The sequence below is a fragment of the Scatophagus argus genome, chromosome 5 (assembly GCF_020382885.2).
Source record: "Scatophagus argus isolate fScaArg1 chromosome 5, fScaArg1.pri, whole genome shotgun sequence".
NCBI lineage: Eukaryota > Metazoa > Chordata > Actinopteri > Scatophagidae > Scatophagus > Scatophagus argus.
Genome location: NC_058497.1, coordinates 2,885,928 through 2,910,348, shown reverse-complemented (window position 1 = coordinate 2,910,348; position 24,421 = coordinate 2,885,928). Strand labels below are relative to the sequence as shown.

The following is a 24,421-nucleotide window of genomic DNA, read 5'->3' as shown; positions in this document are numbered from 1 at the left end:
TGTGAATATTAGAGATCTAAAGCAGCAATAGGTCGTATTGTTTAAGGATAAGATTTGGAGATGAAATGGATTTGGATAGAAACCGCTTCATTTAAGTTAAATGGAAAGCTTTCCTCTGGGAATAAAGTATGCTTATGTGGAGTTTTATAAACAAACTCCATCTGCTGATGAAGATTGTGAGATGTGATTAACAGTCCTGAAAAAAATTAGAATTAGAACTGAACTACAGTCCAGATTTATTTCTTAATTATTTTCATTACATACATTTGGCTTAAATGTATTCACCTATTAATACAATGAATATATAATTTAAAATATGTAACACCTTTACAGATATTACAAATATATATTTAGATTTTTCCTAAAATAAAAGTAATAGCAATACATATAATAGTAGGGTTGCATAGATTTTTGCCAGTTATCTTCACATACCTTAATTCTAAGTTAATGACTTGCCGTCATTAACTTTGCACACTTTGGACTAAGAATGTGTGAGAAATAAGCCATCAGAATTAACAGGTGACAGATATGTGGGTTACATAAACATAAGCCTACACCTGTCACCCATGATGAAGATTATCAGGCAGAAATCCATAATTCTTCAGAGGAGTCACCCCCCACACACACACACCCATGTGACCCTACACTGACAGCAGGGTCTGTACACCAGTGCAGTGTCCCTCCTCCATTCATCCTGCACCGTCCACCGCCCATCCACCCCCCTCCTGTCCTGACCCGCCCTCCCTGCTGCGCGCCGCTCCGCGCCGCTCCGGCGTGCAGCGCTGCTGTAGATGCGGCAGACTGGAACACACTGTGGTTGGTTCTGAATGCAGCAGCCGGGGAGGATAACAACATCCTGACAGACATCGACAAGGACAGCGATAAGGTAAACTCTTCACGGTGTTTTTGTCTTCTCTTTCTTTGGTTAGGTCCTCACAAGTATTACTTTTTATCTCAAATGTGTCGTCTTTCTCCGTAGTGGACGTGTCACAGCTCGGGCTGTCCCCTGTCCACTCACACAACTCTGTCTAATTATGTGTTCCGTGGGTTTAGGCAGCCCCTCTTAACACCCTTTTAAGGCGGAACACGTGGCTAATTGTGACATGTAGGCCAAGTAAATTGTAATTTATTAAATCCAAATAAAATAATTGCACCTAAAATGTTTGTTGACATCATGTGTAATTTGTGCCATTTTAAATATCGTTTTCAGATGAACGACACTTCAAGTGCCTTATTGTTGTTTGTGTGCCATGCATATATTATACCTAACCCTAAATGTGATATTTAAGAGTCTCACATTGTTTCAAAACACATTTTTGACATTTTTGTTTGTTAATTTGTTTTGTAGGCTAACTGGTATTTGTTTTGTAGGCTAATTCATCAGCTGACCTACAGTTTATGCTGCTACTAATTTGTTTAATGAGCTAATATATGATAGAAATTCTCATTATTATTATTATATTTTTTACATTCAAGTAACAAGTTGTACAGTAAATAAACATAATATGAAAATACATTCAAAACAGCAAACATTTCCACATCGGCTATTATTCGACTGGTTGTGACCGCTGATACACATTATGTTACTAGTTTAGTCCGTCTCTTCATCACTTTATGACTAACTTTAGTCGGGATAGTTTGCTACTGTAAATTACTTCCTTGTCTTTGAAATTTCAGAGGAAAGCCCAACTTTCCCAATCGCTTTACTTCAACTTCAGTCCCATGAGTAAACTGTTATAGCTTATGAAGCCTCTGTATGCTGTAGCTCACACAAGGAATGTACATGAGCTTTTTCCTCATGAAAACCTCTTCAGTGAATTAGCTCTCATTCTCACAAAGTCATGGGAGACCAGCACTGTTAACCTACTTCCCCGGGTCTGATCTTAATATCCTTATGTTCAGTCTTCTCAAGTTATGTAAGAACAGTCAGTCTTATTAGGTGCTGCTGTTCATTGGCAGAACAATCAGACAGTATTTGAGGGTTAAAGAGGCTACAGCAGCCATGTATATCTCTTCTGCCTTTTTTCTGTATGCTGCTGGGTTCAATCTCAGCATTCAGTTGACACAGCAGTACTAATTTTGCAGTGCATATAGTACATTCACAAGACTCCAAGCAGCCTGAGTCATCTTTCAGCATGTTTAAAGGTACTCATTACCTCTAGCTTCCTCTTGCTCTTTCTCTACCTACACAGAACAAACATTTTCATTTATGTATAGCTGAGTGGATGAAAAGTCTAAGCCATATTGTCTGCGACTGCATGAATTTACTAAGTTTACAACATAACACACCCAACACAAAGTAGATATGATGTCAGCTGCATAATTAATATGTCAGTGATGTACTTTATTGGCTCTGAAGGGGAAATAATTGTCTGCTCCCTCAGCGTATTCAGCATATTACTTCAAATGACAACACACCAAACATAAACCAAAATATCAACAAAAAAAATAGACAGCATGTGTGATCGGTACTGTACAGAATGACAGCAGATTGTACAGTTAGATTGAGTTAGAAGTGTGAAATCAGCACAGCTATTAGTTTGTTTCTAATAGCCACTATAGAAATAATACAAGTATACAATTCAATACCATTCTCATGTCAACACTATATGCTAAATATGCTATGCTAAATATTAAAGAATAAGCAGTGACTTCCTAGAGTCTTGTCATCACACTGAGAATGCCAGGTATCCAGGAAATCAAGACATCGCCGCTCTCAGTCAAGAAGTAATGCAGGTTGAACAAATACGATGTCATCAGTTAATTAGTGAATGGTGCTTTGTAGTGAATGGTGCTCTATGCTAATCACCTGCATACAGACTTGAGCAGGGCATCGTATTGAGTATTATATCCCTCTCTCACCCCCTCTGTGGTGCTGTGTGTGTCTTCCTGAAGCTTGGGTCCACCAATGCTGTACCTGGAATCTGCTGGAGCCACTCTTTCAGTTTGGTGGTCACAGTTGTTACTGTCACTGTGGTCACTGTTGCTTTTACTCTCTGCATGTTTTCTAGCTTCTCTTTTAATTCTTGGTATTTTTCTGGGGGGCAGCTTCCTGATGTATTCCTGGATCTTTGGATTGTGGAGCATTAAGGATTTTGCCTAAGGGTCCGCACTGGATTTGTAGCTGCGCCCTGACCAGGGTTTGAACACTGGCCTCTTGTACTGAAGTCAGTGGGAAATGCTCAGTGGGTAACAGTAGTTTTGAGTTTGGCGTTAAATACACTATACATCATTGTACATTTCATCAAACATCTGTCAGAGATGAAAGTAATCAGATACAAGCAGAGACCAAGTAGTGGAGTAGAGGTTTCAGGACACAGAACAAAGACCTAAGTATGAGACTTCAAGACCTCAGTGCGAAGACTGAGACAAAGGAGACTGAGACATTGAATTTTTAATATATTCTGTCTTACTAATTTATGTGTCCTATTTGTTTTTTCTCAATTATGTTCATTCAAATTAATGAAATTTAAATAGCTTCATTTTGTTTTCAACTATTTCTTTTAGTCAAGCAATATAAATACAATAATTAATTTCCTCAATATTTTAATATTGTTTTTATTATGCCACTAATAACTTCTGTATGCTAAAGAAAGGAAAATTTGATTCATGATCAACAATGGCCAGAAGTTCTTTAAGCAATTGGTGTTCGACCTCAAAAACCCTGATTGGAGGACTTTGGTACAGAGTTCATTCCAGCTGAACCAGGCAATTGTCATGATTTTGTATTATCACTTTGATGTCTCCACTTAGCTGTGCGGAACTCACCTCTTTGTTTGATTCTAATGGGCCCTTAATCCAGCAGTATGAGGGCATCAAGTCTTAAAGTCAGATACAGGTGTAACAGTGGTACTGTAGGTAATCCGAAGCAGTATGATCCCAGGTCACTGAGTTCTTTGACTCTCCACACTCCCCTCACTGGACCTCCCCTTTCGTCCAGAACAGTGCAGCGCCATCCAAGTTGACTCGTGACATGTTGGCATACGTAACCTGTCTCTTTCTTATCAGAACCATTTGACACCAAGAAAATACTTCTTTGGCTTCTCTTTCCTTGCTGTCAGTGAAATGTGTCCATGTGGAGGTGTGATCCAGAGGGCAAGAGAGGGAGCAGTTGATTCCCATACATTAGCTTGGCTTGGTGCTTGGTGGTGTACCTGAGTCTGCAGATTTTTTCCCAAGCTGGTAACTCCAGGCCCCTCCAGCTCTGAGCAGATCAAGGGTAGAAAAGAAAGTTGATTTTAATCCCCAGGGAGATTAAGAACCCCATGAGTGATCAAATGAGACTTCTGTCTCAAAAAGGACAAATTACTGTACCACTTCAGACTTGGGAACCGTTTTTACAGTGGTGTGCGCAGAACAAAGTGGATTAGACGTATCTCCATTTCCATGATCATTAATCACCTTGCGATCACAGAAGCGGGTGAATATTTCTCCTGCTTAGAGTGCTGCCAGGACAATGGAAATGGATTTTGTCTGATGTTGGTCATACCTTAACTATCTTTTTCCAGGAAATATACATAATTTCCATTGATGCTGGACTAATAACGACTAAATCTTTAGTTTTGTGCATTGGATGTCACCTAGCTGCTGGTGTAAACTTGACAAGACCTTAAAAGCCATAGAAACAACCATGGTGTGATAACTGCGTTGCAGATAGATGACTGCTGAAATATCAACCTTACATTTATTGCATGGAAAGTTGGACTGCAACTAATATTTTCAGAATAAAAAATGTCAATCTTTTCCCAGAGTTCAAGATGACTACATCAAATATTTTGTCCAGTTAACTGTCCAAAACCCAATGCAATGGTATGCAATCAAAATTTAAAGTTTTTTTAAAAGCCATAACTGTGTTTCCCTGCCAGAAAGCTAATGTTATGTTTGCAAGAATCAGAGTCAGTAATGTTCTGTAATGACTGTACAATGATATGATGTTACTTATTTCTAATTTTGAGGTGTCTGCAGCCAGTGCCTTAATTTATAATGCAAAGGACACCCTGCAACAAAAAAAGTATTCACCTAAGAAGAAAAACTTTGGTGATTAGACTTAATCAACATGAAGCACCTTAATTAAGGTGCAGACTTTATATGCAGATGGGAGATAGTCAGGAATCTGGACACTGGTGCTAGTGAAGTAAAGACCTAATTGAATCTCCTTGAACATGTTGGAGCTAATGGTGATTATGTGAAGGTTGTGGGTATACAAGAAGATTATACCAGACATAAATAGCAGAAATCCCCTGGTAGAGGCATAAAGATGTGGTAGATTGTTTTGTCAAAACTTCATTAAATTTAATCTTCACCAACTCTGATAATTGATCATTTCCACCAATAATCACCAGTATCAGATACTGATTTTTTTTACTCAGCCAGGCTTTACAGGATGGTTTTGTCATTTTACATTGAAAGCTACTATTCACAATAAAGATTTTGAAAAAAATGATAAAGTCTGCGCATACATCATTCTATGCCCTGTACGTTCAACTGCAGAAACAAGAAGAAACACACAGTTCTGACTGGAGGGGAACTTTAAATATTGAAAATATCCATGGTTACTTGAAGTCTCTGATGGAAAGTCTCTGCTGCTGAAGTTCTTTCAACACCCAACCATCCACTGCTAGCTCTTCTCTAAGACTTTTCATTGCAGTATAAGAACATCATTGTTAGCAATACCAAAAAAAAAAACAAAAAAAACTTGTGAATGTAATCCAGATAACAATTACCTGGATTGTAATTCTTATTAGATGAGATTTGTTCACTTCAGGAAATAGTGTTTCTACTTTCTCTTTTTCACACACACACACACACATGAGTGCGCATGTGCACACACACAGCCTACTGAGACATGCTGTTACTCAACACTGTCTCTGCATCATCAGCACTATGCAGACATTTGGAGGAAACAGCAGTGTCTCTTTGTTTGTCTATCTGTCTATTGACAGTGAAGCAGTGAAGCACTGTTGAGGCTGAGAACAGAACTGTTTGTGAAAAAAGTACATCAGAAAGGTTTGAGTTAACATTTACTGAATCTGAATTCACTGAATTCTGAAATGTATAATTATAATTATATGCTTATATCTGCTCAAATGCATACAAATGTGAAAGATGTTAGATGAGACTTCCTCTATATGATGCAGGTCTACTGGTTAAATCAGTCATCTAACTCACCTAAATCCAACTGAGTATGTGTTTGACTTGCAGAACACAAGATTTCAATCAGGGAAGACACTGTAACAAGCACTTGATGTGCGATCTTTTGGACTAGGTTATAGATTTTAAGTAAACAGTTTATGGTCTCAGCCACTAGTTTAAAATCTTCTTCAATACAGCATGATGTTCATTTTGTAAACAATGGACCCATTTAGAGTAAAACAGACAATAGATCAGATTTTGCTGTGGGGCATGGTTCTCTTGTGACTGACAAATCATAGTTCTCAGTCAATCATGACAGAAGCATAGCCGTGTGTATTCTACTCATCTCCACCCTCTTGTCCAAATATGGTCACTTCTGGCTCCAAAAACAAGATGGCAATGGCCAAAATGCCAAACTTGATGCTTTTTCCACAAACCAATGGGTGACATGATGGTGTCTATGTACTCTCTTTATCATAAATGTTATGGTAACAAGACTAACAGCTTGGTAAAGCCATACTGAAGCACAGCAGTTCTTCACTGTTAGTTAATTATGTATGTACTGTAAACATTTGCTAATTATCACTACAAAGTGCAGTTAATGTGAATGTCATTATATGTGTAAGTATTTGGCCATAAACCAAAGTATTTGGCAGTACTGAAATGAATAAGAATTCAGTAGATCACCAGTTATTACTGTTGACCCTGCTATAAACATAACTGTCTGTACAACATTTGGTGACAATTCATCCTGAAGATGTGGTCAGTTGGCAGTTATGAAATGTCTGGATTAATTCAGATTGGATAGTTGGTGGACCATGTGGTTGGAAAATGGAACATGGGGACAGTGCTGCTAATTGCTACATAACAGTTTTGCTAATCCACTGTGTCTAATCCACTGCTGAACATTTGAGTGGAATTCATACTCATCTCATTTAACCTCAGTTTTTTCCAGGTATCAATACCAATATCCTTTGGCAAGAATATATCACATCATTATGTGGTTTGTTTGTGTTTTCTTTTACATTCTCTCTTTATTGTTATGAATGTCTGCACATGTCCACTATATAGAAGTTAAATTCCAAAGGCACATTTTTGTAGATTTTATAGTATTTTGCCAATTTTTCATGCCAGGTGTGTTCTTGTATTTGAACATATCATCTTTCTGAAAACTTAAACAACATATTGAACATCCTAATGTAGAGCAGATATTTTGAAAACCCACCGTTACCTCTTTGTTTCAGTCTTCCTTCCATACCAGAGCTGGATTTTCCAGCCTTGAAAATGGACAACAAAGTCAACCTTGTAGTGTAGATAGGGTTTGTGCATGTTATTAACAATCCAAATATAAAGGTCTAAGATGTTGCTTTGTGTTTGCTAGCATGTTTCCCAGTGGACAGTCTTTGGCGACCTTGTATTTGCTTACTGCATTTAAAATAGTTCTACTTCATTTATTCACATGTATTCAGCATCTGTACACTGTGTTGAAAACAAAGAATGCTATGAAAAAGGTAAAAAGTTATTTAACAAATGGTGGAAAATTTTCTTTCTCTTTCTCTTCTTCTATCTCAAGCACCATGCTGTTTTGTTCTTTATTTAAATGATGTTCAAATATGTTAGCTAGACCTGTCAGCATATAAAGAAGCATATTCTTCTTCTTTTCTTTTGGCCTTTCTTACCTCTACTACCTTTCATTCTTCTTTCACTTGCCCACTATTCCTCCCACAGACTGAGAGCTGATATGGACAATAAGGCATTGGAACCTGATTCTGTGAGTATCCCCATGGAGGAGGCCATAATGTGTAATGGAGGCAGCCAACCTCAGCCTCAGCAGCAGCAAGAAGCATCCATGTTGACTCACCTGAAGAAGGTTGAGAACCAGATCACAGAAGCACAGCGTTTCTCCCACCTACCCAAACGCTCAGCTGTGGACCTGGAGTTCGTTGACCTTTCCTACACCATCCAGGAGGGACCATGCTGGAGGAGGAGAGGTAACAAACATGCATCCAATCTTCACATATATTACTTATGTCAGCCATGTCTATTTTAACCAGGTTGTAAAGAAGGATAAGGATATGGGGATATGTAAGCACAAGGTTCAGTTAAGACACTGATTGTCAGAACACTCAACTATGGCGAGCAGAGCCTGTTCATTCTGCAGTTTTGTAACGCTGTTATATTTTCAGCAGACATCCTGGTTGGTTTACCATGCAGAGTGTTATCCGGGTTTGTAGTGCAGTAGACCAAAGACTATAGATTAAAAATAGAAAGTCAAAGTCATCTTGAGTTGGATACATATGCCCTAATTACTACTGGGTGCAGTATATTTAACTTCTGTCATTTCATTTCCATGTAAGTGTTAAGGCTTTCACAACATCATTACATGATTACTGTGGCCAAAACAATATTATATGAGGGACAATGCCATCCCTCCTTGAGAGCAAAATGTCCAAAATACAACCCTGCAATTAACCTGCCATCTATTAGTAGCAAAGAGAGTGCAGGGGCAGAGGGTTTTTTTTAGCTAAATATGTTAGACTTGTCTGTCTGACCTATTGATTTTGATTGATTGGTCGATTGGCCTCCTCCATGGGGATACTCACAGAATCAGGTTCCAATGCCTTATTGTCCATATCAGCTCTCAGTCTGTGGGAGGAATAGTGGGCAAATGAAAGATTGGTTTTATTTATTTAAATACACACATCTAAAATCTTACTGCATTTGGTCATAAAATATCCATCACCCAAGGTAAGTGCTCACCTTTAGAGCAACTAACATATACATTTAACAATTAGAGCAATCACATTACAGTGTCTTACCTTGGGTGAACTGGCCTTTAGTGAGACAGGAAAAGATATAACTCTCTTTATAACACTCCATCCAACTACAATCCACTTGTCTTGTATATTCCTTTTATAAACCACAGATTCCAGTCTTTTTCCCAAAGCCTATGGCAGGATTATGCCACAAGGAGACATATGGTTGGGATACACCACGCATCTTGTGTGCTTCTTTCCAGACTGCTTTAGAATTAATCAGTAGTGGGTTTGAAAAATATGCCTTGATTTCGCAGTTGAGCTACATGAAAGAACATCCAAAGGTTTGAAAAGATTTACTAGCTCCAGTTCAATTTTTTTCAGCTCTAGATCTGTTCACTTCCAGGGTTTAACTGTTCTAGACTTTTCCAGCGCTAGATTGTAAAGTTTTACATTGAGGACAGCCATGCATCCAGTGTTCCTTGGCTACCACACCTTCTTTATGTTGATCTTTGGTCTTTTACCATCCCACAGTCCTTAACAATTCTGTCAAATTGCTTAAACAGTCATTATGAAATGCCAGCAGACAACATCATAGAAACATGGAGCAACCACCATTTTGATCACATAATTTTTCCCCACAAAGTAAGCTTCAGTTTTCCTCGTTTATCCAGGTACATTTTTATCCTCTGGAGGAGTGGTACCATAATTGAGATGATTATTTCCTCCAAATTTGGATTTAGCTGGATACGCAGGTACTTCATACCAGAAGGTAGGCTATCCATTTGAAATGAAATGGAGTAATGTCACTATTGACATGTTTGATACAGCCATACCCTTTGACTTGTCACAATTTATCTTAGCCTAACAATTTAGAGTATAAGTCAATACAGTTAAGTAACACTCATAAACAGCTGAGAAGATCTGCTATCACTGCTAAGTTATCATCAAACATAAACATACATAAATACCCCTTGCTTTTACCCCCTTAATTCTTACATCTGCTCTAACTGCTGAGGCCTGTGGTTGGAGATCTACTGCAAAGAGCAGTGCAGTAAGTGCACAACCCTGCCTTGATCCCCACTGAAAGTCAGAAATAATCTGATGTCATCACATTTGCAAGAATAGCTGCTCTCACATTGGAATACAGTATTTTCACCCAGCTATAAAAGCCAAGCTAATCCAAATTCTGTAAGATTTAACATAAATCTATCTCTATCATTTTTGAATGTAAGAGAAACTCAAAGTCATTCAAAAAAAACCATTAAATATCAAGTGCTTTCAAGTACATACCATGTGAAATAGGCGCCAGAATATACATTTCTTATAGTACTCATTTGGGAAGCTGGTTACAGACATCTTTACTGTTGTTAATTATAGATACCAGCAATGCCATTTTCAATAGTAAGAATAACATTTAGATACACAACATATTTACAAATGAATGATCACATGTTGAAAAATGATTGTGATGAGTGAAAATACACTTTCCCATTTCAGATAGCATTAATTGCATTTCCAGTTGCTTGATGTATCAACAAACTGTTTTGGATATGTTACCATTTAGACTAGTGAAAATTCCTATTTTGATATGTAAATCCAATTCTGACTAGTTATAAAAGGAACTGTAAACACAACTGTTATACAGCAAACCCCTTTAACAACAATCAGCCCTACTGATAAAATGACTAGACTAGTAGTGATGTAGTTTTCACTTGTGGAATAGTTTCTGACTAGATAAAATATTATTTAAAGATAAGGATAATATGATTCATAATTTAAGACATCTGAAAACTGATGTGCATCTATCTGATCCCAATTGGCCCAGCGACTACAGCAAGGTAAATAACCTGCCTTTATTTGGCTTTGCAATAACTCTGTAGTTTGCAAGTGGCAGTGAGAGTGAGAAAGAAAAACCTGTTACTGGACACATTTCTCTCCCTCATTTTCATGATGTCGCCTCCTGCCCTCACTATTCAGACATACCACAAAACTAAATCAGTAGTACATGACTGACTGCCTGAAGCCTCCAGCAGAAAGTGCTGAACTGATCCTTGTAGTTACTGTAGCAAACCTTGATCTTTATTGATCTTTCATCTTGGGTTCATTTCCCCACCTAGAGACAGTGGGACCAGAAGAGAGAGCAGAGCTGATTGTTTCTGACACACTGCCCTCAGCAGGATCCATCAGTGTCCATGGATTTCACATAGAGGATCAATGGACACTGTACACTGGGGTCAGTTATATAGAAATGCATTATCTAGGAACATGTTGCACTTCTGCGTATTTCAATTAATACGGGTCAAATTCCTTTACTTTTTAAATCCTTTGCACTGACTGTAATGATCCATAGCTTGAATCCTTAAAACCTTTCTTCAACAGATAGTTAGATTACAGAATATTTGAAAGCTCCCAAAAACATAACAATCAGTCAGAATGATGACTCATTACAGTCAGGCCAGATATATTGTTAAAAATTGTGCATTCATGTACTGACTACATCTTGCATTTTTTGAAAAGCTGAGGGAAGCAGCTGTGAGTTGCTCTTTATTAGTGGTGGGGAATTTAGCCAGATATACATTTTTCCAAACCAACCATCCATCAATATATTTTCTTATAAAAGTCACAGGGGTGCTGGAGTCTATCCTAACCAATGAGAGGTGTGGCACACCTTGCACTGGTCACCAGTCAATACAAAGACAGACAATCACACACACTCTTACACTCACACCTAGTGGCAATGTAGAGCAGCCAATTAACAATTAATGTGCATGTCTTGAGGATTGTGGATGGAAGCCGCTGTACTCGCCTCAGATTAAGAACAGGGCACAGTCAATATCTTAATAATTATTTGGGACTTCACTGCATCTTCCATGCTGTGAAGTCTAAAGTGTTGAACAAACCAACTAAAAGGCCCCGCTTCTAGTGGAGCAAAAAACTCGGAGCAGAGAGATATATAATATTTATACTGTATGTTTTGTTCAGTTTTACTCTTTCATCAGTCACCTAAAGTCACCTCTGACAGGCCAGTCCTAAACCTAAAGAATTCTGGAGCTGCTAAAACTAAGTGAGAAATTTTCACCCATTTTCCAAGAAGCTGCTCATTTATTCCACCTTTCATACAAAACCATTTGCACAGAGAAAATATGTAGTGTGTCAGTCATAACATTTAGAGTAGTGCAATATTTTCCATTTCTCTCAAAAGTGCTGTTTGAATACCTGAGTTTCAGTATTCAGCAAATCTGTGGAAACAGTTGTGTAAGACTACAATTTTTTTTGATTTGATAACATTAGAGAAGCATTTTATAAGGATCCAACCAAAAAAAACCCATCTCCTCCCCTCAGGCCCCTCTACGAAGCCACTCACCCAAAGATTTACTTGCATTGCCTGACTGCACTGACAAGCAGGTAGACCTGATTGAAATGGTTGCATTTGCTGATTACAAGCCTCAGTTTTTTTTTTCTTTCTTTGTCGGAGAGTTTGATTTATTAGCTGCTGTTAGGATGTTAAGAGATTTACCACAAATTTAACAAAAATGCTTATAAAATAAATTAACCTGAGTTTCAAATGCATACTCTGAACACGTGTTTGAATGTATCCTCTAAGGTTTCCAGTAAGTGCTGCATTGTCTGAGACAGTTTAGGTAATCAATAATGTGAGGAGAGGAGAGGAGAGGAGAAGTGAAGTGAGGTATGTTTAAAGTGTTTGCCAGAAGGCATAAATATAAATTTCTTTCAAGCTTTAAAGGAAGTACAAGTAGACACTTTTCTGTAGATGAATGCATTTCACTTGATGTGCTGCTTAGTTTGAGTCTAAGATTTCATGTCATGTGTTTGAACTTGTTTAAATTATCTTTTCAGTCAGTACAGCTCACCCAAAACACAGTACAGAATGTGACAGAGCAGTGTTTTCAAAGGGTTTTCAACCCTTTCACCAATCAAAATATCCACTTTTGCAGCAGCACCTGAGGAAGTGAGTCACAAAAATATGTTTCACCATTATACTTTAAACTTTTACTATATGTCTTTGGTATGTTTTAATACATGAGTACTGTTAACACCAGACTAAACCTGTTACATTATGACAAGACTGATGGTATTTTCTGTTTTATCTAGCCATGTAATCTATATTTAAACTAGCAAGAATCCAAACCCTCCTCATGTGAAATACAGCAAAATATGCTGAGATGCAACAAATGCATGACTGAACACTCAGTACATCAACTACACATCATTAACTGACTGTAGCCCCGGTGCATTTATTTCTTTGACATGTGGCAAATGTTACATTTAAGTATTTAGTATTTCTGACAAGTGTATTCAAATTCAGCAACTATGTTTTTAATATCTGATGATCCAGAAAAAAAATATACTGTGAGCCAAGATGGTGGCAGAAAATTTATAGCTTGTATGATAAGCACAAATAAATAAAGCTGTCAAACTTAAGCAGGTTCAAATCCTCACAAAGTTTTATTTTATTATTTTTAATGTTTCAGTGGCATTTGTTAGCAAGTGCAGTACAGATCATATTTTTAGAGGAAAAACAACACCACTTAATGAAAATAAGGCATTGAGTGAACATCCATTATCCTAATCAGGGTGGCAGGAGCCTATCCCTGCTATGAGTCAGGGTAAACCCAATACTGCATTCAGCGCCAGGATGCTGAATTTGCTGACAGGATGAGCTGTTATAACTCCATGTTGTAGTCTGAGTTGGTGGACACCATAAAATCTAGTTGTTTCAGTAGAGCACCGACACTGCTTCTGTCAGAGACTGTAAGCTGATGCATGGGATTGATCAGTGTTGTTAGACTAAGTGCAACATTTGATGCTGTGCAGAGTCCTCCCACTCACTAAAGCAGTGGGTCAGGGACTGGTTCTTTTCCCATCTTTTCCCATTCTGAAGCTGAGATTTTCTGATATTTCTGATATTTTGGTACTGAAAAGTACTTTTTTTTTTTTTACAGATATTTCATATCAGGCACATCATGTGCCAATATATATTGACAATATAAAGCTGTTTTTGCTAGTTCGATGTGCAAATTTGTACCGATTAAGACTGGCTCCTCTGATCTCAGTCAGTAGTGTTGTTGTGTATGTGGGAAGCAAAGATGTATGCATACATCTGCATAGCTGATATATGTTAAATTAAATTTGTATGTTTGCTGTTGGGTACACAAGGAGCACTTCTGGGAAAATACAGAATGATGTAAGAACCTCAAAACCACAAAAAGTAATGGACTGACTTAATAAATAGAGAAGCGTATGGGTCCATTTCTAAGTGACACTTGAGATTTAGAATACAAATACAAATACAGAGAGCAAAGGTAAGGATGTGATACCTCCCTTGTTAATGTTGATAAAACCATGCTGAAGTGGTTAAGGCCATCAACGCCCCCTTTGTTCCCAGGTTTCAAAGCCTTACTAAAGTGCCTGTCTGGGAGGTTCTGCAGTCGGGAGCTGATAGGAATCATGGGGCCCTCAGGAGCCGGAAAATCCACCTTAATGAACATTTTGGCTGGATACAGGTGAGAATGCCAAAATTCTCTTCTATTTCACAGTTAAAGTAGAAGATTTGGTCCCTTGTCCTCATTATTATTAGACAAAGTATCTGTTTCTTATCTAGTAAATCCATTTCTGGACAAACCACTCAACATAGGTTTGTTTCTTTCATAACATACATCTATGGCATAGATACTGCAAAACAGACTTTAAATAATTCAATTCAATATTTTAATATAGCGCCAATTCACAACAGAAGTTATCTCAAGGCGAAATAGAACAGGTCTAGACCATAACTGGTGTGTTACCAGGTGTTTTTGTGTCTATATAATATGTGTTCAGTCTGTTGCTTCCACTATAGTCTGTCTAGCCCATTGATCTGCCCAGTATGTGTGTGTCCTTCCTGCTGCTCAGGGAAACAGGGAGGAAGGGTCAGATCCTGGTAAATGGGAAACCCAGGGACCTGAGGACATTCAGGAAAATGTCCTGCTACATCATGCAGGAAGACATGCTACTGCCGCACCTCACTACACGAGAGGCCATGATGGTGAGCTGTTAGTGACAGATCCATGCACAGCCAGGAACGTTCAATCCCATCCTCCAAGCGTGTCTTTATTTTTGAAACTTGGTGATGGGACTGCCATCTATTTGCACTGCTCTCCCTGTACTGCTGTTAACAACATTTTTTCCCCCTGCTGCAGGTTTCAGCCAACTTAAAGCTGGATGAAACAACAGATGTGAAGAAAAAACTGGTGAGCTAAAAACATCTATTAGCTTAACATACACAAAAAAGGTATAACAATACAAGTCTTGGGATACTGCATCCTGATAAAGGCCATGTAATCACAACGGTCTGAGTCCAGCCAGGGACCTTAGCTGCATGTCACCTTCTAGCAAAGTAATAGCTACTAAAAGCTAACACACAAACACAAATCCCTGAAATTCAAGAAAAGGATTCTTTTCTGTCCCTAATCAAATCAACTCATGATGAGTGATGCCATATGTCAAAGGGATTACAGAGAATTCTCATCAACTTTGCTTCTAGATGCAGATGGCAGCTGTTTTCAGAGAATAACTCTTGTAAAGACAATTTTTAGGGAATAGCAGGTGAAAAAATTGGAAAGCAGCTGACAAAACAGAACTTTTAGGATTTGGTGGACATCAAAATAGAGCTAAAAGGAAAATGAATGTTGGATTTACATGTAAAGGTTACTAGAAACATGAAAAACTTTACTATAAACTTTACTATACTATCAATTAAATAATTAATGACAAACAAGTTATTGCTGTGGATTTATGTCGTTTGTTTTTTAGTTTGATTTTTCCTATTATATACTGTAGCTCCATATGGCCATAACATAACACTGTAGATGTGTTGTTAATCACTTTCAATGACTCAGTGTCATCAAGCATTAAAAAGCTTCTGTCCTATTCTTTTATTCTCTTCTACTTAGTATTTTTGAATGACACAGTAATGGTCTTTTAATGTTTATGTCTGCATTACTGGTGAGCCATAATTTTGTATGTGAAAAGAAAGGCTTTTATGTGCAAACTGACTGGTTGTTAATTCCCTTTTTTCTCTGTGACTGTCTCTGTGCAGGTTAATGAGATTCTGAACGCATTAGGCCTTCTTGACTGTGCGCACACCCGTACCAGCTCACTGTCAGGTGGTCAGTGTAAACGGCTGGCCATCGCCCTCGAACTGGTCAACAATCCTCCAGTCATGTTCTTTGATGAGCCAACCAGGTGAAATAGACAAACGCTGATGTGCCGTTGATGGTTACATTTACACTTAATATATTAATTGTTTGAAATGTTCTTCTTCTACTTTATATACTTTAAGTTCATTAGTGACAGCAAAAATTGTGAATGTGAACACTGAGATGAAAATTTTGAATTGTTTTATTTCAGTGAAGTCAATACCGTGGACAGCCGAAAGGCAGTTTCAGTTTGTCCACACAGCACATCTGGCTGCATATTAATAATGTGTCTTATGACAGATGGTGTTGGAATGACTTTAGAAAATTCTAACAGTTACAGTGGTACCATCTGGGAAATATGAGCAGTTGGAAGCTCGGGGACCCTAACTCCCTGACAACTGAACTCTTTCAAAGAAAAATAAATAAAACAATATCAGTAACACAGCAGAGTTCTGGAACTTTGTGTTGTGGAAACCTTCATTTCTAAATATCCCTTGGCAAGATAGCCACCACCTGCACTGTGTCTTCGCATGTTTTCGATAGTTAATCTCAGCCTTCTAAAAGAATCATTTGGGGTAATTAAATCTTGGATCATATTTTCGTTGTCATCATGGTTATTGGTATGATAACATTGTATTTAATTGTTGCAATAATGAACAGTAATTTCAGTAATCGTTGCAGGAATATCAAGATTTTAAGAGAAGACATAGTGCATAGCAGACATAGTGCCAAATCACAACAAATCTAATGACCCTTTCCAAATAGAGCAGGTCTAGATCATACTCTGTTAATTAGTCTTTGATATACAGAAACCTCACATTTCAATGACAGGAAAAACTGTCTTTTAGTAGGCAGAAACCTAACTAGGGGCCAGCCCTAACTATAAGCTAATCTTAAATGTAGAGAGGATATCTGCCTCCAGGACCCAAACTGAAAGATGATTCCACAGGAGAGGCACTTGATAACTGAAGACTCTGGTTTCCATTCTACTCTAGGCACCAGGATAATAGGATACTGAGAGCTCTTGAAAATACGATGATGCCCGACCACAACTTGAAAGAGAAATTAAAAGTTCTGGGCTAAATTTCATTTTTTTTACCTGATAAATGAAATGGTATGGACAATGCTATACATTATATTTACAACCTGATCATCTGAACCAGAAGTGTCTTGTGCTAGAAAAGGTTGTACACCTATCACCGATTGCCCAAAAAAATTTTTTTGTCTGAAAAGGAAAATTCAGCATTTTGGGAATTACACTTACTGCCTTTCTTTCAAAGTGTTATGTGAGAAGATTGATATCACTCTCATTTTTGTATGCTACATAAGAAGTAACAAGCAGAAGCCACCTACTGCAGTTACAACAGGGGAGCAAACAGCTAGCCTAGCTCTGTCTTAACGTAACAAAATATTTTGTTTAATAACTCAGTATAATAATAAAGTGCAACAACAGTTCACCACTTCACAGGGGGTTATCAGCCAGAATATTTCAGGATCAGGAAGTTATTGTCCTGGCCAAGAAATAGTCCAGCATGTAAAGTGGTTTGTACACAGCAGTTTGCATACAGATTAAACAACCATAATATAAATCATTAATAGTGAGATTTAGAGGTGCTGGTAGGAAGATTTTTATTAGGCTTAGCTGCCTGTTTCCCCCGTATCCAGTTTTAAGCTAAGCTAACTGGCTGTATCTTACAGATATATGAGTGGTATAGATTTTCCCATCTGATCCTCAGCAAGAAAGCAAATGAGCATAATTCCCCAAATGAACTAAACCTTTCTTTCACGTTTTTAGTACCCAAGCAATGATAGCATTATACATTCAAGTATCAAATTTTTTATAATAGGAGGATATCTCCCCGGTGTGTACCTACCACATCAACAGACAATTAATTTGAATTTCCTTTTATTGATGAAGTCCTTTCAGTGCATGCATGTCTCAAAATAACTTTATGCTGCCTACTATAAATATAACTGCTAAACACAAAATGAGAGCTCATTGTCATAATAGCTCACCCCTTATTTGTTTATACCTTCTCTTCAAATTACTTCCTAGCTGCTCATTAATTTTGTCCCCACTGTATGTCCCTCTCTCTTTTCAGTGGCCTAGACAGTGCATCATGCTACCAGGTGGTCTCTCTAATGCGTTCTCTGGCACTGGGAGGACGGACCATCATCTGCACCATCCACCAACCTAGTGCCAAACTGTTTGAGATGTTTGACAAGGTACAAATCTTCAGTAAATAAGGAAATTAATGGATGACTGGACATTTCAGTTTCATTAATGATGTAATCAGACACTAACCTGACATGCCAGATGGCTTGTTACATGGAACCGTGTGGGAAATCATCCTTGGACACTGTTTGGAAAAGGGCTTTCTTTTTCAGGTAATATGTGGTGGATAATTGAACGAACCATCTATGACAGGCTAACTTCAACCAGTCAGCACAATGATATATGACATTGTAGAAGAATGCTGCCAGTGGAGCTTTTGCTTAAAGCAGTTGGGAGAAGAATGATTATATCTTTTCCACCAAGAAAAGCCTTAAATGACATTCTCTTCTTTGAAGAAATACTCACCAGCTATAGCAGCATCTATGCCACTCCTGTAGCTACCAGTAGGGCCTCATAGGATGCTGATCTGAGCCACTGTAGTTCATGAAGTTACATGGGTTTGTGAGATCATGTGATCTTGCTAATCCAGCTGCTTTCTAAGGTAGAAGAGATAATAGCTTTTAAAAAACACTAAATTACACTTTTGTCATTAGAACATTTTTGAATGGATATTCACCTTCAGTAATTTTGTGTGTCTCCAGCTTTACATTCTCAGTCAGGGACAGTGTATCTACAAAGGCACAGTCCCTTACCTCATCCCCTATCTGAAGACTCTGGGCCTTTATTGTCCTACCTACCACAACCCTGCAGACTTCAGTATGTCCAGTCCACATTTAATCATGTATTTGTTACACTTTGCTGGGGATGATCTGAAACATTTCTAATTCCCTCATTATTTGTACATATATGTCTGTGTTTGCCTTTGTCTCAGTCATTGAAGTGGCATCAGGGGAATATGGAGACTTGAACCCTGTGCTGTTTGAGGCAGTCCAAGGTGGAATGTGTGCTTTAGAGGAGAAGAAGAACCAATGTGATAACAACGGCCCATTAGTCTGTGCAACAAAGTGCCCGATGGTGAGTAGTAGACAATGTGCTGCTTACTGCTGTCAAGGCTGGTATAAGTCATTGCAGTTATATGATAGACTATTTCTTGGCTAGATGTAGTCACTTCCCAAAGTCTTGTTATGCCTATGAAGCACAGACTGCAGGAAGTGAGTGTGCTTCACGAAGAAATAGAGTTATGAAAAGGGACAGTGTTACATTACTCACTAGCTATTTACCTTGTGTTTGTGCTAAGCTAAGCTAACTGTCTGGCCATAACAAACATAGCAAAACTTTTAGTTGTCTGATGATGGAAAACTGGTTGGTTTTTGGGGCAAAATAGGTAAGAGGGAGCCCACAATTTGTTTTTGTCTTAAGGGCACAATCGTCTGTTAATCCATTCCTGACAGCAGAATGTTTTGCTGCATTTTTGTAATTATTGACACACTTGTCACTGTTTTGAGTTCATTCTGCCTCCATTGTTCCCAGGATGCTGGACTCATAGAGAGCCATACTTTTGCCACAAGCACACTCACACAATTCTGCATCCTCTTCAAGAGAACCTTCATCACTATATGTCGAGACCAGGTGGGTCATAACATTTGCTCAAAACATTTTAGCTGCACACTGGTTTCAAAACACATGAAAAAGGGAAAAGTCATCTTAAGTCAAGATAAAGTGACATTACCTAAAACAGTCAGGCAGTTTATCATCCAAGTCTGAGACTTTTTTTCCTGCTTTTGTTCTGTTCTCAGGTTTTGACCCACCTCAGACTGATTTCCCACATTGCCATAGGTGTGTTAATTGGCTTGCTCTATCTAAATATCGGCAATGACGCCAGCAAGGTCTTTAACAACACAGGGTTCCTCTTCTTCTCTATGCTCTTCCTCATGTTTGGAGCACTCATGCCAACCGTGTTAACCTGTAAGTCTGATCAAGGGAAAGCAACTGACTCCATTCTATTTTTTATTGATACTGTTTTCCAAATCAGTGAGGTTCAGTTACCCGTATGTTGTGAATTGATATTGACAGATGTATGTGAATCTTTTTATGTACCATCTGTTAGTTCCTCTGGAGATGTCTGTGTTCCTGCGGGAGCATCTGAACTACTGGTACAGCCTGAAAGCCTACTACCTGGCCAAGACCATGGCTGATATCCCATTCCAGGTGAGCTGGCACTGATCGGGTTGGAGGAGTGAGTTGGCTCACTGAGGACTGGAATGCTAACCAACCTGTTACACGCAGCTAATACAAATAAATTGCATTAGCGCTGCACTCTGGTGGTCATTGAAGCCACTACCAGGTTGTTTCAGTGGATTAAACTCTGCCAGATTTCTGCGGGGTTTGACCACTGGAGCAATTCCAGTGGCCTTGCAAACTGACTGGCCTGCTATGTAAGACCATCTGCAAATCATAGAGACAAACAACACTGGGTAGCTACAGTCCTTCAGAACAGTGTATTCTCAGCTCCCCTGCCTGCTTTTAATCTGATGTTTGATATCTTTCTTCACATTGCGATTGGTCACATGCACTTACACTTCATCACAACAGGAGAAACGTGCTGGTAAATGATGTAAAATTACATATATTCTTCGCAAATAAGGGATGTGGGTTGTGTTTTAAAAAGAAAGAAACATACTAACAAGGCCACCCTCAGCATATCAAATCACATTGATCTCTGTCAAGTGGAATCATTTGCAGTTACTCTGAGCTATAGCTTCATGATGACAAACAGAAATTCAATCAGAGCACCTACAAAACTAGGCTTTGGCTTCTTGTGGAAGATGGATATCCTTTTTTCCAGATGGTGCATTCACTGTCGTGTTGCACATTGCCAACATCATACGAGTGACAAGAAAGGGCCTGTCAGAGGAGTCAGACCTGACGTCTCATTAAAATGCATTTGTACTGTTAGTCCTTAAATATAAGCTCATTTTAATTTTAAAGAAAACGAAAGTAATACATTCAGCATAGTAACACATTGTATTCATATTCATATTTTGCTTAACTCTGTTTTTTAGTTGTAGTAACAGCTTCACCATTTCAACAGTTAGATGGTATTTTAGATAAAGAAAAGGTTCATTTTGGGATTAACTGTTCCTCTACTAAATAAAGCCTAATGAGAGTGTTCTTTTAGGTGATCTGCCCCATCATGTACTGCAGCATAGTGTACTGGATGACAGAGCAGCCTCCAGAGGCCAGCCGCTACCTACTGTTCATAGCCCTGTCCATCTGCACTGCCCTGGTAGCCCAGTCCCTAGGGCTGCTGGTTGGGGCTGCCTCAACCTCACTACAGGTACTGTGCATTTGCAAATTAAATGTAGGATTTCTTGGCTCATGTTACACATACAGACATAATATGACCTCTGCGTCCGTATACAGGTAGCCACATTTGTTGGACCTGTCACAGCTATCCCGGTACTGCTTTTCTCTGGATTCTTTGTGAACTTTGACACAATCCCCAAGTATCTGCAGTGGAGCTCCTATGTGTCTTACGTCAGGTGTGTACCAGCATGAATATTTTTTAATTCATCAGTAACACAAAGATGGTTGTGTACCAACATGTTTTAATCATGGCTGATACTGATTATTAGTAGTGAAGGAGACTGATAACCGATATTGGAATTGATATACAGCATTGTGGCAGTAAAAATAAAAATCTTATTTGTCAAAATTTAGACTTTTACTAGTACTTTCCACTAGTACTTTTAACAAAGTACTAGTTACATTCCATCACTGTTAATTTATACTTTCTATTCCCACCAAGTAAATTTTTTAGACTGGAGGAAGACAGCAACATCACTAGAATACCTCACTTGACTAACCAGTTTAGCCAAAATTTTATTTGGAGGAAATCAGCCTATTACTTAATCCCAATGCAATGTATGCAAACATATGTCACAGTTTAAGGACTAACATACATAACTGTGCGCACATGCACACATTTCCTTTATTACAAATAATTTCTATAGACTGGCAGTTCTCAAAGCACCTGTTCGTTCATATTGTTCATTTGAAAAATATCGTGCATTGTTAAAGTCAAATACACAATTAAAAACCACAAATATGACAAAATAAATATTGAGCTTCATAGAACAATGTTTTCATATTCTTCTCCATGAGTCCTCATGCTTTTTTCTTTATGGTTTATTCTAAGCCAGATTCAGCAACTATCTTAACTGGACAAATTAAACAAAAACAAAAAGTTATGAGCATAATCAATGTCTCTTACGTAAGACTGACTTTCAACCAAAGCTAAACAAGGTAGATAATCTACTTAAACTGTCTGCACTATAACCCATAAGGACACTGTGTTGCCAGATCTTTAGAGATAGAAACAATACCCAGAGCTACAAAAACAAGTATCTTGCATTTACCCGGTATTGTCCTTTAACAACAACAGCATATGTAACATTTGGTATGGATAGTGGTGATAATGATTGCTAGGGATTGATTTTAAAGTAGATTGTACCACTATGTACCACTCTCATTTTAAAATGTTCACAATGTGGCAATGGGAAAGACACTTCAGTGTTTGTATCTGTCCAATAGGTATGGCTTTGAAGGGGTGATTCTGTCCATCTACGGAATGAACCGTTCAGAGCTGGAGTGTCCGGGGAAGGTGTGTAAGTTCCAACAGCCTGAAGAGGTTCTGCAGTTATTGGATGTAGAAGACGCAAAGCTCTACATAGATTTTATTGTTCTGGGCATTTTCTTCATCATACTGCGACTGGCCACCTACCTTGTCCTCCGCTACAAGGTCAAGTCTGAGCGATAGGCCTTGCTTGGCTCGTCTTCCAAATGTGAAGGTCCTCAGTGATGTCATTCTGTTCTCTTTTCTCGTGTGGGAGTTCCATTTCACTTCACAGTGCTGCTAAAAGGACATAACATGAATTCTGATCTGTTTTACTGCCAGCAACTGTGGAGGACAGTGACTGATGATGCAGAGCAGTGAACGGTCATCTTATAAATCAACATGTACCTGTTTTACCTCAGACATCAGAATACCTGCACACAAAGCCAGGACACAGAAGGAGGAGAGCACAGAGACTGAGCCACATTAAGCAGCATATAGTGTATGTTTCATATTCCTGAAAGGCCGAAATGCTTTGAGAACAAGCCGGCGTTATCACGTGAATCGTAATAACGTCATTATCACAGTGGACATGCATGTTTATTTTACACCGTGTGCTGTCATTCTGTCAAAGTTGGAGTGTTAGGACTTTGGTTTGCGCCACTGAGAAAATCGACAAACAGAGCATACATTGCTCTCTTAAAAAAAGAAAAAAAAACCCGAGGACAAAAGCTTGCACAGTGAGCTGTGATGTATTGTGCCTGAAAGAATGACCACTGGGTAAAAGCAGTTTATCGGAGCTGTTTTTTTGCTCTATATATTTGTGTTGTTATATAACTGAACTCGGGTCCCAAAATATGTACTTGTACTGCGTATGAAAATCAAGTCATTGTTTTCAGCTAGACTGTTTTTTAACATATTGATAGTTGTAAATTAGGCTTTATCATGATTGTCTACCAAAATTTGGTATTTTTTGTACTTCCACAATATAATCTCTAAAATCTTTAGTTAACATAAAATTGTTAGCCTTAATCATTTTATACTGTATTATCTTTAATAATAAATACATATGCAACTATATAAATGTATTTAAGCAAAATAGATGAATTACTCTATAATTATTCTATTGTGTCACATTATGTCCTGTACTGGAACAAGGACACAACATGCTCGTGCAGTCATGTTTGGTGCTATTGCTTTCTGTTTCATGTTGTGTTTAAATTACATTTAAAAGAAATATGCATCTGGACTGCACCTTACAAGGATAATGAGCACTCGGAGACCAACCAAAGACAAAATTATTGTAACTGGAAGTATACTTTACATTTTATTTACAATGTACTGACAATCTTACTGTTTTTTTGTTTTTGTTTTTGTTGGGGAGGGGGAGTTTCATGGTTTATTCATTCATTCTCTTTTGAAATATATTTTGGAGAGGTTATTAAATGTACTGTACAGCTATTCAAGTGTCTGATATTCCAATAAACACTGATATAATTCATTTCATTCATCTCAGTTTATTAATGTTGTGTGAAAACACTACCTGGACATTCCTCAACAGAGTGGTGTCCAGCCAGCATTTTTGCCACTTGTGTCTGCA

At 38.2% G+C, this 24,421-nt stretch overlaps 1 protein-coding gene across 1 annotated transcript; it reads left to right on the top strand.

Moving 5' to 3' along the window:
* The first annotated feature begins 516 nt into the window (after positions 1 to 516).
* LOC124058824 (ATP-binding cassette sub-family G member 4-like) lies at positions 517 to 23,026 on the top strand. The gene is made up of 15 exons (XM_046388384.1): positions 517 to 886; positions 7,861 to 8,123; positions 14,299 to 14,416; positions 14,805 to 14,937; positions 15,092 to 15,142; positions 15,991 to 16,136; positions 18,193 to 18,316; positions 18,908 to 19,022; positions 19,138 to 19,280; positions 19,737 to 19,835; positions 20,003 to 20,171; positions 20,314 to 20,414; positions 21,385 to 21,543; positions 21,630 to 21,748; positions 22,800 to 23,026. Exons 2-15 carry the CDS (start codon positions 7,874 to 7,876, stop codon positions 23,023 to 23,025), a joined length of 1,953 nt encoding a protein of 650 aa, XP_046244340.1. The 5' UTR covers positions 517 to 886; positions 7,861 to 7,873; the 3' UTR covers position 23,026.
* Positions 23,027 to 24,421: the final 1,395 nt, after the last annotated feature.